The sequence below is a fragment of the Cherax quadricarinatus genome, chromosome 89, assembly GCF_038502225.1.
Source record: "Cherax quadricarinatus isolate ZL_2023a chromosome 89, ASM3850222v1, whole genome shotgun sequence".
In the NCBI taxonomy this organism is placed as follows: Eukaryota; Metazoa; Arthropoda; class Malacostraca; order Decapoda; family Parastacidae; genus Cherax; species Cherax quadricarinatus.
In genome coordinates, this window is record NC_091380.1 from 6,587,992 (window position 1) to 6,604,367 (window position 16,376).

At 46.8% G+C, this 16,376-nt stretch overlaps 1 protein-coding gene across 6 annotated transcripts in view; it reads left to right on the forward strand.

Annotated features, from left to right (window-relative positions):
* LOC128697261 (serine-rich adhesin for platelets-like) overlaps nt 1-16,376 on the forward strand; it is a 594,180-nt gene that overhangs the window by 490,025 nt on the left and 87,779 nt on the right. For all 6 annotated transcript variants that reach the window (XM_070104131.1, XM_070104128.1, XM_070104127.1 and 3 more), the window contains exon 8: nt 3,551-3,609. In XM_070104131.1, the coding sequence (XP_069960232.1) occupies nt 3,551-3,609 (59 nt within the window). The remainder of the gene's footprint in view (nt 1-3,550; nt 3,610-16,376) is intronic.

Below are 16,376 nucleotides of genomic sequence, written 5' to 3' on the forward strand. Positions count from 1 at the left end.
ACCACACTACTGACAACCTCACTGTGTCCACCAGTCAGGTACCACACTACTGACAACCTCACTGTGTCCACCTGTCAGGTACCACACTAATGACAACCTCACTGTGTCCACCTGTCAGGTACCACACTACTGACAACCTCACTGTGTCCACCTGTCAGGTACCACACTACTGACAACCTCACTGTGTCCACCTGTCAGGTACCACACTACTGACAACCTCACTGTGTCCACCTGTCAGGTACCACACTACTGACAACCTCACTGTGTCCACCTGTCAGGTACCACACTACTGACAACCTCACTGTGTCCACCTGTCAGGTACCACACTACTGACAACCTCACTGTGTCCACCAGTCAGGTACCACACTACTGACAATCTCACTGTGTCCACCTGTCAGGTACCACACTAATGACAACCTCACTGTGTCCACCTGTCAGGTACCACACTACTGACAACCTCACTGTGTCCACCTGTCAGGTACCACACTACTGACAACCTCACTGTGTCCACCTGTCAGGTACCACACTACTGACAACCTCACTGTGTCCACCTGTCAGGTACCACACTACTGACAACCTCACTGTGTCCACCTGTCAGGTACCACACTACTGACAACCTCACTGTGTCCACCTGTCAGGTACCACACTACTGACAACCTCACTGTATCCACCTGTCAGGTACCACCCTACTGACAACCTTGATGTGTCCACCTGTCAGGTACCACACTACTGACAACCTCACTGTGTCCACCTGTCAGGTACCACACTACTGACAACCTCACTCTGTCCACCTGTCAGGTACCACACTACTGACAACCTCACTCTGTCCACCTGTCAGGTACCACACTACTGACAACCTCACTGTGTCCACCTGTCAGGTACCACACTACTGACAACCTCACTCTGTCCACCTGTCAGGTACCACCCTACTGACAACCTTGATGTGTCCACCTGTCAGGTACCACACTACTGACAACCTCACTGTGTCCACCTGTCAGGTACCACACTACTGACAACCTCACTCTGTCCACCTGTCAGGTACCACACTACTGACAACCTCACTGTGTCCACCTGTCAGGTACCACACTACTGACAACCTCACTCTGTCCACCTGTCAGGTACCACACTACTGACAACCTCACTCTGTCCACCTGTCAGGTACCACCCTACTGACAACCTTGATGTGTCCACCTGTCAGGTACCACACTACTGACAACCTCACTCTGTCCACCTGTCAGGTACCACACTACTGACAACCTCACTCTGTCCACCTGTCAGGTACCACACTACTGACAACCTCACTGTGTCCACCTGTCAGGTACCACACTACTGACAACCTCACTCTGTCCACCTGTCAGGTACCACCCTACTGACAACCTTGATGTGTCCACCTGTCAGGTACCACACTACTGACAACCTCACTCTGTCCACCTGTCAGGTACCACACTACTGACAACCTTGATGTGTCCACCTGTCAGGTACCACACTACTGACAACCTCACTCTGTCCACCTGTCAGGTACCACCCTACTGACAACCTTGATGTGTCCACCTGTCAGGTACCACACTACTGACAACCTCACTCTGTCCACCTGTCAGGTACCACACTACTGACAACCTCACTGTGTCGACCTTCGATGCACCAGAGTACTAACAAGCACACTGTGGCGACCTGCGATATACCAGAGTACTAACAACCAGGACCAGGCCTGGACCAGACAGGCCTGGACCAGACAGGCCTAGACCAGACAGGCCTGGACCAGACAGGCCAGGACCAGACAGGCCTGGTCCTGGACCAGATAATTCTGGTCCCGGACCAGGGTAAGAGAGCAGGAAGACACCTCAGAGGTAGCATCACAAGCAGAGTTACCTTCATGTTGAAATGATCTTAATCCAAGGAACTGAAGCCAATCCTGTGGGTTTAGCGCCTCCCAAAAAATATTATTATATTAGTAATAAAAAGAGTACTACTGCTATTATTATTACTACTATTACTATTAATCTAGTATAAGACTATGGTAATATTACTACTATGACTTAAGAAATCGTAATGACACGATTGCAAATAAACCATACCCCCGGCCGGGATTGAACCCGCGGTCATAGAGTCTCAAAACTCCAGCCCGTCGCGCTAGCCACTAGACCAGCTAGCCACAATAAGATTCATCCAACTAGGTATATTTCTACACCATAGGAAAGTTAGCACAGGCACCTCTGTGACCACAAATGCAAGTTTTTACAGACGAATCTCCAGCTAGCGTGGCCGTGACGAACTCTAGCTCAAGTCCCTTCACTGCCGTCAACATGACTTAAGAAATCGTAATGACACGATTGCAAATAAACCATACCCCCGGCCGGGATTGAACCCGCGGTCATAGAGTCTCAAAACTCCAGCCCGTCGCGCTAGCCACTAGACCAGCTAGCCACAATAAGATTCATCCAACTAGGTATATTTCTACACCATAGGAAAGTTAGCACAGGCACCTCTGTGACCACAAATGCAAGTTTTTACAGACGAATCTCCAGCTAGCGTGGCCGTGACGAACTCTAGCTCAAGTCCCTTCACTGCCGTCAACATGACTTAAGAAATCGTAATGACACGATTGCAAATAAACCATACCCCCGGCCGGGATTGAACCCGCGGTCATAGAGTCTCAAAACTCCAGCCCGTCGCGCTAGCCACTAGACCAGCTAGCCACAATAAGATTCATCCAACTAGGTATATTTCTACACCATAGGAAAGTTAGCACAGGCACCTCTGTGACCACAAATGCAAGTTTTTACAGACGAATCTCCAGCTAGCGTGGCCGTGACGAACTCTAGCTCAAGTCCCTTCACTGCCGTCAACATGACTTAAGAAATCGTAATGACACGATTGCAAATAAACCATACCCCCGGGAGGGATTGAACCCGCGGTCATAGAGTCTCAAAACTCCAGCCCGTCGCGCTAGCCACTAGACCAGCTAGCCAGCTATGGTGTAGAAATATACCTAGTTGGATGAATCTTATTGTGGCTAGCTGGTCTAGTGGCTAGCGCGACGGGCTGGAGTTTTGAGACTCTATGACCGCGGGTTCAATCCCGGCCGGGGGTATGGTTTATTTGCAATCGTGTCATTACGATTTCTTAAGTCATGTTGACGGCAGTGAAGGGACTTGAGCTAGAGTTCGTCACGGCCACGCTAGCTGGAGATTCGTCTGTAAAAACTTGCATTTGTGGTCACAGAGGTGCCTGTGCTAACTTTCCTATGGTGTAGAAATATACCTAGTTGGATGAATCTTATTGTGGCTAGCTGGTCTAGTGGCTAGCGCGACGGGCTGGAGTTTTGAGACTCTATGACCGCGGGTTCAATCCCGGCCGGGGGTATGGTTTAATATTACTACTATTATTACTACTGCTACACTATTACTATCACTAGTACTACTAATAATATAATAATATAATCTCTGGAAAAAATTACATTAATTATTTTACTGTTAATTAATATTGTATTTATTTTTGTTATATTGAAAAATGTAAGATTTCTAATGTATTTTTTTCTTCTTGTCCACAGCAAGAAAAATGCCATCATCCTGCGCACCCAACTGTCCGTACGTGTCCACGCTATTATAGGTGAGTCTGTACGTGTCCACGCTATTATAGGTGAGTGTGTACGTGTCCACGCTATTATAGGTGAGTCTGTACGTGTCCACGCTATTATAGGTGAGTCTGTACGTGTCCACGCTATTGTAGGTGAGTGTGTACGTGTCCACGCTATTATAGGTGAGTCTGTACGTGTCCACGCTATTATAGGTGAGTCTGTACGTGTCCACGCTATTATAGGTGAGTCTGTACGTGTCCACGCTATTATAGGTGAGTCTGTACGTGTCCACGCTATTATAGGTGAGTCTGTACGTGTCCACGCTATTATAGGTGAGTCTGTACGTGTCCACGCTATTATAGGTGAGTCTGTACGTGTCCACGCTATTATAGGTGAGTCTGTACGTGTCCACGCTATTATAGGTGAGTGTGTACGTGTCCACGCTATTATAGGTGAGTCTGTACGTGTCCACGCTATTATAGGTGAATCTGTACGTGTCCACGCTATTATAGGTGAGTGTACGTGTCCACGCTATTATAGGTGAGTCTGTACGTGTCCACGCTATTATAGGTGAGTCTGTACGTGTCCACGCTATTATAGGTGAGTCTGTACGTGTCCACGCTATTATAGGTGAGTCTGTACGTGTCCACGCTATTATAGGTGAGTCTGTACGTGTCCACGCTATTATAGGTGAGTGTGTACGTGTCCACGCTATTATAGGTGAGTCTGTACGTGTCCACGCTATTATAGGTGAGTCTGTACGTGTCCACGCTATTATAGGTGAGTGTGTACGTGTCCACGCTATTATAGGTGAGTCTGTACGTGTCCATGCTATTATAGGTGAGTCTGTACGTGTCCACGCTATTATAGGTGAGTGTACGTGTCCACGCTATTATAGGTGAGTCTGTACGTGTCCACGCTATTATAGGTGAGTCTGTACGTGTCCACGCTATTATAGGTGAGTGTGTACGTGTCCACGCTATTATAGGTGAGTCTGTACGTGTCCACGCTATTATAGGTGAGTCTGTACGTGTCCACGCTATTATAGGTGAGTCTGTACGTGTCCACGCTATTATAGGTGAGTGTGTACGTGTCCACGCTATTATAGGTGAGTCTGTACGTGTCCACGCTATTATAGGTGAGTCTGTACGTGTCCACGCTATTGTAGGTGAGTGTGTACGTGTCCACGCTATTATAGGTGAGTCTGTACGTGTCCACGCTATTATAGGTGAGTCTGTACGTGTCCACGCTATTATAGGTGAGTCTGTACGTGTCCACGCTATTATAGGTGAGTCTGTACGTGTCCACGCTATTATAGGTGAGTCTGTACGTGTCCACGCTATTATAGGTGAGTGTGTACGTGTCCACGCTATTATAGGTGAGTCTGTACGTGTCCACGCTATTATAGGTGAGTCTGTACGTGTCCACGCTATTATAGGTGAGTGTGTACGTGTCCACGCTATTATAGGTGAGTCTGTACGTGTCCACGCTATTATAGGTGAGTCTGTACGTGTCCACGCTATTATAGGTGAGTGTACGTGTCCACGCTATTATAGGTGAGTCTGTACGTGTCCACGCTATTATAGGTGAGTCTGTACGTGTCCACGCTATTATAGGTGAGTCTGTACGTGTCCACGCTATTATAGGTGAGTCTGTACGTGTCCACGCTATTATAGGTGAGTCTGTACGTGTCCACGCTATTATAGGTGAGTGTGTACGTGTCCACGCTATTATAGGTGAGTCTGTACGTGTCCACGCTATTATAGGTGAGTCTGTACGTGTCCACGCTATTATAGGTGAGTGTGTACGTGTCCACGCTATTATAGGTGAGTCTGTACGTGTCCATGCTATTATAGGTGAGTCTGTACGTGTCCACGCTATTATAGGTGAGTGTACGTGTCCACGCTATTATAGGTGAGTCTGTACGTGTCCACGCTATTATAGGTGAGTCTGTACGTGTCCACGCTATTATAGGTGAGTGTGTACGTGTCCACGCTATTATAGGTGAGTCTGTACGTGTCCACGCTATTATAGGTGAGTCTGTACGTGTCCACGCTATTATAGGTGAGTCTGTACGTGTCCACGCTATTATAGGTGAGTGTGTACGTGTCCACGCTATTATAGGTGAGTCTGTACGTGTCCACGCTATTATAGGTGAGTCTGTACGTGTCCACGCTATTATAGGTGAGTGTACGTGTCCACGCTATTATAGGTGAGTCTGTACGTGTCCACGCTATTATAGGTGAGTCTGTACGTGTCCACGCTATTATAGGTGAGTGTGTACGTGTCCACGCTATTATAGGTGAGTCTGTACGTGTCCACGCTATTATAGGTGAGTCTGTACGTGTCCACGCTATTGTAGGTGAGTGTGTACGTGTCCACGCTATTATAGGTGAGTCTGTACGTGTCCACGCTATTATAGGTGAGTCTGTACGTGTCCACGCTATTATAGGTGAGTCTGTACGTGTCCACGCTATTATAGGTGAGTCTGTACGTGTCCACGCTATTATAGGTGAGTCTGTACGTGTCCACGCTATTATAGGTGAGTGTGTACGTGTCCACGCTATTATAGGTGAGTCTGTACGTGTCCACGCTATTATAGGTGAGTCTGTACGTGTCCACGCTATTATAGGTGAGTGTGTACGTGTCCACGCTATTATAGGTGAGTCTGTACGTGTCCACGCTATTATAGGTGAGTCTGTACGTGTCCACGCTATTATAGGTGAGTGTACGTGTCCACGCTATTATAGGTGAGTCTGTACGTGTCCACGCTATTATAGGTGAGTCTGTACGTGTCCACGCTATTATAGGTGAGTCTGTACGTGTCCACGCTATTATAGGTGAGTCTGTACGTGTCCACGCTATTATAGGTGAGTCTGTACGTGTCCACGCTATTATAGGTGAGTGTGTACGTGTCCACGCTATTATAGGTGAGTCTGTACGTGTCCACGCTATTATAGGTGAGTCTGTACGTGTCCACGCTATTATAGGTGAGTGTGTACGTGTCCACGCTATTATAGGTGAGTCTGTACGTGTCCACGCTATTATAGGTGAGTCTGTACGTGTCCACGCTATTATAGGTGAGTGTACGTGTCCACGCTATTATAGGTGAGTCTGTACGTGTCCACGCTATTATAGGTGAGTCTGTACGTGTCCACGCTATTATAGGTGAGTGTGTACGTGTCCACGCTATTATAGGTGAGTCTGTACGTGTCCACGCTATTATAGGTGAGTCTGTACGTGTCCACGCTATTGTAGGTGAGTGTGTACGTGTCCACGCTATTATAGGTGAGTCTGTACGTGTCCACGCTATTATAGTTGAGTCTGTACGTGTCCACGCTATTATAGGTGAGTCTCTACGTGTCCACGCTCTTATAGGTGAGTGCCTGTACGTGTCCACGATATTATAGGTGAGTCTGTACGTGTCCACGCTATTATAGGTGAGTGTGTACGTGTCCACGCTATTATAGGTGAGTGTGTACGTGTCCACGCTATTATAGGTGAGTCTGTACGTGTCCACGCTATTATAGGTGAGTCTGTACGTGTCCACGCTATTGTAGGTGAGTGTGTACGTGTCCACGCTATTATAGGTGAGTCTGTACGTGTCCACGCTATTATAGGTGAGTCTGTACGTGTCCACGCTATTATAGGTGAGTCTCTACGTGTCCAAGCTATTGTAGGTGAGTGTCTGTACGTGTCCACGCTATTATAGGTGAGTCTGTACGTGTCCACGCTCTTATAGGTGAGTGCCTGTACGTGTCCACGCTATTATAGGTGAGTCTGTACGTGTCCACGCTATTATAGGTGAGTCTGTACGTGTCCACGCTATTATAGGTGAGTCTGTACGTGTCCACGCTATTATAGGTGAGTCTGTACGTGTCCACGCTATTGTAGGTGAGTGTCTGTACGTGTCCACGCTATTGTAGGTGAGTGTCTGTACGTGTCCACGCTATTATAGGTGAGTGTCTGTACGTGTCCACGCTATTATAGGTGAGTCTGTACGTGTCCACGCTATTATAGGTGAGTCTGTACGTGTCCACGCTATTATAGGTGAGTCTGTACGTGTCCACGCTATTATAGGTGAGTCTGTACGTGTCCACGCTATTATAGGTGAGTCTGTACGTGTCCACGCTATTATAGGTGAGTCTGTACGTGTCCACGCTATTATAGGTGAGTGTGTACGTGTCCACGCTATTATAGGTGAGTCTGTACGTGTCCACGCTATTATAGGTGAGTCTGTACGTGTCCACGCTATTATAGGTGAGCCTGTACGTGTCCACGCTATTATAGGTGAGTCTGTACGTGTCCACGCTATTATAGGTGAGTCTGTACGTGTCCACGCTATTATAGGCGAGTCTGTACGTGTCCACGCTATTATAGGTGAGTGTCTGTACGTGTCCACGCTATTATAGATGAGTCTGTACGTGTCCACGTTATTATAGGTGAGTCTGTACGTGTCCACGCTATTATAGGTGAGTCTGTACGTGTCCATGCTATTATAGGTGAGTCTGTACGTGTCCATACTATTATAGGTGAGTCTGTACGTGTCCACGCTATTATAGGTGAGTGTCTGTACGTGTCCACGCTATTATAGGTGAGTCTGTACGTGTCCACGTTATTATAGGTGAGTGTCTGTACGTGTCCACGCTATTATAGGTGAGTCTGTACGTGTCCACGCTATTATAGGTGAGTCTGTACGTGTCCACGCTATTATAGGTGAGTCTGTATGTGTCCACGCTATTATAGGTGAGTCTGTACGTGTCTACGCTATTATAGGTGAGTCTGTACGTGTCTACGTTATTATAGGTGAGTCTGTACGTGTCCACGCTATTATAGGTGAGTCTGTACGTGTCCACGCTATTATAGGTGAGTCTGTACGTGTCCACGCTATTATAGGTGAGTCTGTACGTGTCCACGCTATTATAGGTGAGTCTGTACGTGTCCACGCTATTATAGGTGAGTCTGTACGTGTCCACGCTATTATAGGTGAGTCTGTACGTGTCTACGCTATTATAGGTGAGTCTGTACGTGTCTACGCTATTATAGGTGAGTCTGTACGTGTCTACGTTATTACAGGTGAGTCTGTACGTGTCCACGCTATTATAGGTGAGTCTGTACGTGTCCACGCTATTATAGGTGAGTCTGTACGTGTCCACGCTATTATAGGTGAGTCTGTACGTGTCCACGCTATTATAGGTGAGTCTGTACGTGTCCACGCTATTACAGGTGAGTCTGTACGTGTCCACGCTATTATAGGTGAGTCTGTACGTGTCCACGCTATTATAGGTGAGTCTGTACGTGTCCACGCTATTATAGGTGAGTCTGTACGTGTCCACGCTATTATAGGTGAGTGTATGTGTCCATGCTATTATAGGTGAGTCTGTACGTGTCCACACTATTATAGGTGAGTCTGTACGTGTCCACGCTATTATAGGTGAGTCTGTACGTGTCCACGCTATTATAGGTGAGTGTACGTGTCCACGCTATTATAGGTGATTCTGTACGTGTCCACGCTAATATAGGTGAGTCTGTACGTGTACACGCTATTATAGGTGAGTCTGTACGTGTCCACGCTATTATAGGTGAGTCTGTACGTGTCCACGCTATTATAGGTGAGTCTGTATGTGTCCACGCTATTATAGATGAGTGTCTGTACGTGTCCACGCTATTATAGGTGAGTCTGTACGTGTCCACGTTATTATAGGTGAGTCTGTACGTGTCCACGCTATTATAGGTGAGTCTGTACGTGTCCATGCTATTATAGGTGAGTCTGTACGTGTCCATGCTATTATAGGTGAGTCTGTACGTGTCCACGCTATTATAGGTGAGTGTCTGTACGTGTCCACGCTATTATAGGTGAGTCTGTACGTGTCCACGCTATTATAGGTGAGTGTATGTACGTGTCCACGCTATTATAGGTGAGTCTGTACGTGTCCACGCTATTATAGGTGAGTCTGTACGTGTCCACGCTTTTATAGGTGAGTCTGTACGTGTCTACGCTATTATAGGTGAGTCTGTACGTGTCTACGCTATTATAGCTGAGTCTGTACGTGTCTACGTTATTATAGGTGAGTCTGTACGTGTCCACGCTATTATAGGTGAGTCTGTACGTGTCCACGCTATTATAGGTGAGTGTACGTGTCCACGCTATTATAGGTGAGTCTGTACGTGTCCACGCTATTATAGGTGAGTCTGTACGTGTCCACGCTATTATAGGTGAGTCTATACGTGTCCACGCTATTACAGGTGAGTCTGTACGTGTCCACGCTATTATAGGTGAGTCTGTACGTGTCCACGCTATTATAGGTGAGTCTGTACGTGTCCACGCTATTATAGGTGAGTGTATGTGTCCACGCTATTAGAGGTGAGTCTGTACGTGTCCACGCTATTATAGGTGAGTCTGTACGTGTCCACGCTATTATAGGTGAGTGTACATGTCCACGCTATTATAGGTGAGTCTGTACGTGTCCACGCTAATATTGGTGAGTCTGTACGTGTACATGCTATTATAGGTGAGTCTGTACGTGTCCGCGCTATTATAGGTGAGTGTCTCTACGTGTCCACGCTATTATAGGTGAGTGTCTGTACGTCTCCACGCTATTATAGGTGAGTCTGTACGTGTCCACGCTATTATAGGTGAGTGTCTGTACGTGTCCACGCTGTTATAGGCGAGTCTGTACGTTTCCCCGCTATTATAGGTGAGTGTCTGTAGGTGTCCACGCTATTATAGGTGAGTCTGTACGTGTCCATGCTATTATAGGTGAGTCTGTACGTGTCCACGCTATTATAGGTGAGTGTCTGTACGTGTCCACGCTATTATAGGTGAGTCTGTACGTGTACACGCTATTATAGGTGAGTCTGTACGTGTCCGCGCTATTATAGGTGAGTGTCTCTACGTGTCCACGCTATTATAGGTGAGTGTCTGTACGTCTCCACGCTATTATAGGTGAATCTGTACGTGTCCACGCTATTATAGGTGAGTGTCTGTACGTGTCCACGCTGTTATAGGTGAGTCTGTACATGTCCACGCTATTATAGGTGAGTCTGTACATGTCCACGCTATTATAGGTGAGTCCGTACGTGTCCATGCTATTATAGGTGAGTCTGTACGTGTCCACGCTATTATAGGTGAGTCTGTACGTGTCTATGCTATTATAGGCGAGTCTGTACGTGTCCCCGCTATTATAGGTGAGTGTCTGTACGTGTCCACGCTTTTATAGGTGAGTCTGTACGTGTCCACGCTATTATAGATGAGTGTCTGTACGTGTCCCCGCTATTATAGGTGAGTCTGTACGTGTCCACGCTTTTATAGGTGAGTCTGTACATGTCCACGCTAGTATAGGTGAGTCTGTACATGTCCACGCTATTATAGGCGAGTCCGTACGTGTCCATGCTATTATAGGTGAGTCTGTACGTGTCCATGCAATTATAGGTGAGTCTGTACGTGTCCACGCTATTATAGGTGAGTGTCTGTACGTGTCCACGCTATTATAGGCGAGTCTGTACGTGTCCACGCTATTATAGGTGAGTCTGTACATGTCCACGGTATTATAGGGGAGTCTGTACGTGTCCACGCTATTATAGGCGAGTTTGTACGTATCCACTCTAATGTAGGTGAGTCTGTACGTGTCCACGCTATTATAGGTGAGTCTATACGTGTCCACGCTATTATAGGTCAGTGTCTGTACGTGTCCACGCTATTATAGGTGAGTCTGTACGTGTCCACGCTATTATAGGTGAGTCTGTACGTGTCCACGCTATTATAGGTGAGTCTGTACGTGTCCACGCTATTATAGGTGAGTCTGTACGTGTCCACGCTATTATAGGTGAGTCTGTACGTGTCCACGCTATTATAGGTGAGTGTATGTGTCCACGCTATTATAGGTGAGTCTGTACGTGTCCACGCTATTATAGATGAGTGTCTGTACGTGTCCACGCTGTTATAGGTGAGTCTGTACATGTCCACGCTATTATAGGTGAGTCTGTACATGTCCACGCTATTATAGGTGAGTCCGTACGTGTCCATGCTATTATAGGTGAGTCTGTACGTGTCCATGCAATTATAGGCGAGTCTGTACGTGTCCACGCTATTATAGGTGAGTGTCTGTACGTGTCCACGCTATTATAGGTGAGTCTGTACGTGTCCGCGCTATTATAGGTGAGTGTCTCTACGTGTCCACGCTATTATAGGTGAGTGTCTGTACGTCTCCACGCTATTATAGGTGAATCTGTACGTGTCCACGCTATTATAGGTGAGTGTCTGTACGTGTCCACGCTGTTATAGGTGAGTCTGTACATGTCCACGCTATTATAGGTGAGTCTGTACATGTCCACGCTATTATAGGTGAGTCCGTACGTGTCCATGCTATTATAGGTGAGTCTGTACGTGTCCACGCTATTATAGGTGAGTCTGTACGTGTCTATGCTATTATAGGCGAGTCTGTACGTGTCCCCGCTATTATAGGTGAGTGTCTGTACGTGTCCACGCTTTTATAGGTGAGTCTGTACGTGTCCACGCTATTATAGATGAGTGTCTGTACGTGTCCCCGCTATTATAGGTGAGTCTGTACGTGTCCACGCTATTATAGGTGAGTCTGTACATGTCCACGCTATTATAGGTGAGTCTGTACATGTCCACGCTATTATAGGCGAGTCCGTACGTGTCCATGCTATTATAGGTGAGTCTGTACGTGTCCATGCAATTATAGGTGAGTCTGTACGTGTCCACGCTATTATAGGTGAGTGTCTGTACGTGTCCACGCTATTATAGGCGAGTCTGTACGTGTCCACGCTATTATAAGTGAGTCTGTACATGTCCACGGTATTATAGGGGAGTCTGTACGTGTCCACGCTATTATAGGCGAGTTTGTACGTATCCACTCTAATGTAGGTGAGTCTGTACATGTCCACGCTATTATAGGTGAGTCTATACGTGTCCACGCTATTATAGGTCAGTGTCTGTACGTGTCCACGCTATTATAGGTGAGTCTGTACGTGTCCACGCCATTATAGGTGAGTCTGTACGTGTCCACGCTATTATAGGTGAGTCTGTACGTGTCCACGCTATTATAGGTGAGTCTGTACGTGTCCACGCTATTATAGGTGAGTCTGTACGTGTCCACGCTATTATAGGTGAGTGTATGTGTCCACGCTATTATAGGTGAGTCTGTACGTGTCCACGCTATTATAGATGAGTGTCTGTACGTGTCCACGCTGTTATAGGTGAGTCTGTACATGTCCACGCTATTATAGGTGAGTCTGTACATGTCCACGCTATTATAGGTGAGTCCGTACGTGTCCATGCTATTATTGGTGAGTCTGTACGTGTCCATGCAATTATAGGCGAGTCTGTACGTGTCCACGCTATTATAGGTGAGTGTCTGTACGTGTCCACGCTATTATAGGTGAGTCTGTACATGTCCACGCTATTATAGGTGAGTCTGTACATGTCCACGCTATTATAGGTGAGTCCGTACGTGTCCATGCTATTATAGGTGAGTCTGTATGTGTCCCTGCAATTATAGGTGAGTCTGTACGTGTCCACGCTATTATAGGTGAGTGTCTGTACGTGTCCACGCTATTATAGGCGAGTCTGTACGTGTCCACGCTATTATAGGTGAGTCTGTACATGTCCACGCTATTATAGGGGAGTCTGTACATGTCCATGGTATTATAGGCGAGTCTACATGACTCAAGAAATCGTAATGACACGATTGCAAATAAACCATACCCCCGACCGGGATTGAACCCGCTGTCATAGAGTCTCAAAACTCCAGCCCGTCGCGTTAGCCACTAGACCAGCTAGCCACAATAAGATTCATCCAACTAGGTATATTTCTACACCATAGGAAAGTTAGCACAGGCACCTCTGTGACATTACGATTTCTTGAGTCATGTTGACGGCAGTGAAGGGACTTGAGCTAGAGTTCGTCACGGCCACGCTAGCTGGAGATTCGTCTGTAAAAACTTGCATTTGTGGTCACAGAGGTGCCTGTGCTAACTTTCCTATGGTGTAGAAATATACCTAGTTGGATGAATCTTGTTGTGGCTAGCTGGTCTAGTGGCTAACGCGACGGGCTGGAGTTTTGAGACTATGACAGCGGGTTCAATCCCGGTCGGGGGTATGGTTTATTTGCAACCGTGTCATTACGATTTCTTGAGTCATGTAGACTCGCCTATAATACCATGGACATGTACAGACTCCCCTATAATAGCGTGGACATGTACAGACTCACCTATAATAGCATGGACATGTACAGACTCACCTATAATAGCGTGGACACGTACAGACTCGCCTATAATAGCGTGGACACGTACGGACTCACCTATAATAGCGTATGGTTTATAGGCGAGTCTGTACGTGTCCACGCTAATGTAGGTGAGTCTGTACGTGTCCACGCTATTCTAGGTGAGTCTGTACGTGTCCACGCTATTATAGGTGAGTATCTGTACGTGTCCACGCTATTATAGGTGAGTCTGTACGTGTCCACGCTATTATATGTGAGTGTACGTGTTCACGCTATTATAGGTGAGTCTGTACGTGTCCACGCTATTGTAGGTGAGTGTCTGTACGTGTCCACGCTATTATAGGTGAGTCTGTACGTGTCCACGCTATTATAGGTGAGTCTGTACGTGTCCACGCTATTATAGGTGAGTGTCTGTACGTGTCTACGCTATTATAGGTGAGTCTGTACGTGTCCACACTATTATAGGTGACTCTGTACGTGTTCACGCTTTTATAGGTGAGTGTACGTGTCCACGCTTTTATAGGCGAGTGTCTGTACGTGTCCACGCTATTATAGGTGAGTGTCTGTACGTGTCCACGCTATTATAGGTGAGTCTGTACGTGTTCACGCTATTATAGGTGAGTGTCTGTACGTGTCCACGCAATTATAGGTGAGTGTACGTGTCCACGCTTTTATAGGTGACTCTGTACGTGTCCACGCTATTATAGGTGAGTGTACGTGTCCACACTATTGTAGGTGAGTGTCTGTACGTGTCCACACTGTTATAGGTGAGTCTGTACGTGTCCACGCTATTATAGGTGAGTCTGTACGTGTCCACGCTATTATAGGTGAGTGTACGTGTCCACGCTATTATAGGTGAGTGTACGTGTCCACGCTATTATAGGTGAGTGTACGTGTCCACGCTATTATAGGTGAGTGTACGTGTCCACGCTGTTATAGGTGAGTGTTCGTGTCCACGCTATTATAGGTGAGTGTACGTGTCCACGTTATTATAGGTGAGTGTCTGTATGTGTCCACGCTATTATAGGTGAGTGTCTGCGTGTCCACTCTATTATAGGTGAGTCTGTACGTGTCCACGCTATTATAGGCGAGTGTGTACGTGTCCACGCTATTATAGGTGAGTGTACGTGTCCACGCTATTTTAGGTGAGTGTACGTGTCCACGCTATTATAGGTGAGTGTACGTGTCCACGCTATTATAGGTGAGTGTACATGTCCACGCTATTATAGGTGAGTGTACGTGTCCTCGCTATTATAGGTGAGTGTCTGTACGTGTCCACGTTATTATAGGTGAGTGTCTGTACGTGTCCTCGCTATTATAGGTGAGTGACTGTACGTGTCCACGCTGTTATAGGTGAGTGTCTGTACGTGTCCATGCTATTATAGGTGAGTGTATGTGTCCACGTTATTATAGGCGAGTGTCTGTACGTGTCCACGCTATTATAGGTGAGTGTCTACGTGTCCACCCTATTATAGGTGAGTGTACGTGTCCACGTATTATAGGTGAGTGTACGTGTCCACGCTATTATAGGTGAGTACGTGTCCACGCTATTATAGGTGAGTGTACGTGTCCACTCTGTTATAGGCGAGTGTACGTGTCCACGCTATTATAGGTGAGTGTCTACGTGTACACGCTATTATAGGTGAGTCTGTATGTGTCCACGCTATTATAGGTGAGTGTACATGTCCACGCTATTATAGGTGAGTGTACGTGTCCACGCTGTTATAGGTGAGTGTACGTGTCCACGCTCTTATAGGTGTACATGTCCACGCTATTATAGGTGAGTGTCTGTACATGTCCACGCTATTATAGGTGAGTGTCTGTACGTGTCCACGTTATTATAGGTGAGTGTCTGTACGTGTCCACGCTATTATAGGTGAGTGTGTCCACGCTATTATAGGTGAGTGTACGTGTCCACGCTATTATAGGTGAGTGTACGTGTCCACGCTATTGTAGGTGTGTCTGTACGTGTCCTCGCTGTTATAGGTGAGTCTGTAAGTGTCCACGCTATTATAGGTGAGTTTCTGTACGTGTCCACGCTATTATAGGTGAGTCTGTACGTGTCCACGCTGTTATAGGCGAGTCTGTAAGTGTCCACGCTATTATAGGCGAGTGTCTGTACGTGTCCACGCTATTATAGGTGAGTGTGTCCACGCTATTATAGGTGAGTGTACGTGTCCACGCTATTATAGGTGAGTGTACGTGTCCACGCTATTGTAGGTGTGTCTGTACGTGTCCTCGCTGTTATAGGTGAGTCTGTAAGTGTCCACGCTATTATAGGTGAGTTTCTGTACGTGTCCACGCTATTATAGGTGAGTCTGTACGTGTCCACGCTGTTATAGGTGAGTCTGTAAGTGTCCACGCTATTATAGGTGAGTTTCTGTACGTGTCCACGCTATTATAGGTGAGTCTGTACGTGTCCACGCTATTATAGGTGAGTCTGTGTGTCTACGCTATTATAGGTGAGTGTCTGTACGTGTCCACGCTATTATAGGTGAGTGTCTGTACGTGTCCACGCTATTATAGGTGAGTGTCTGTACGTGTGGTGATTG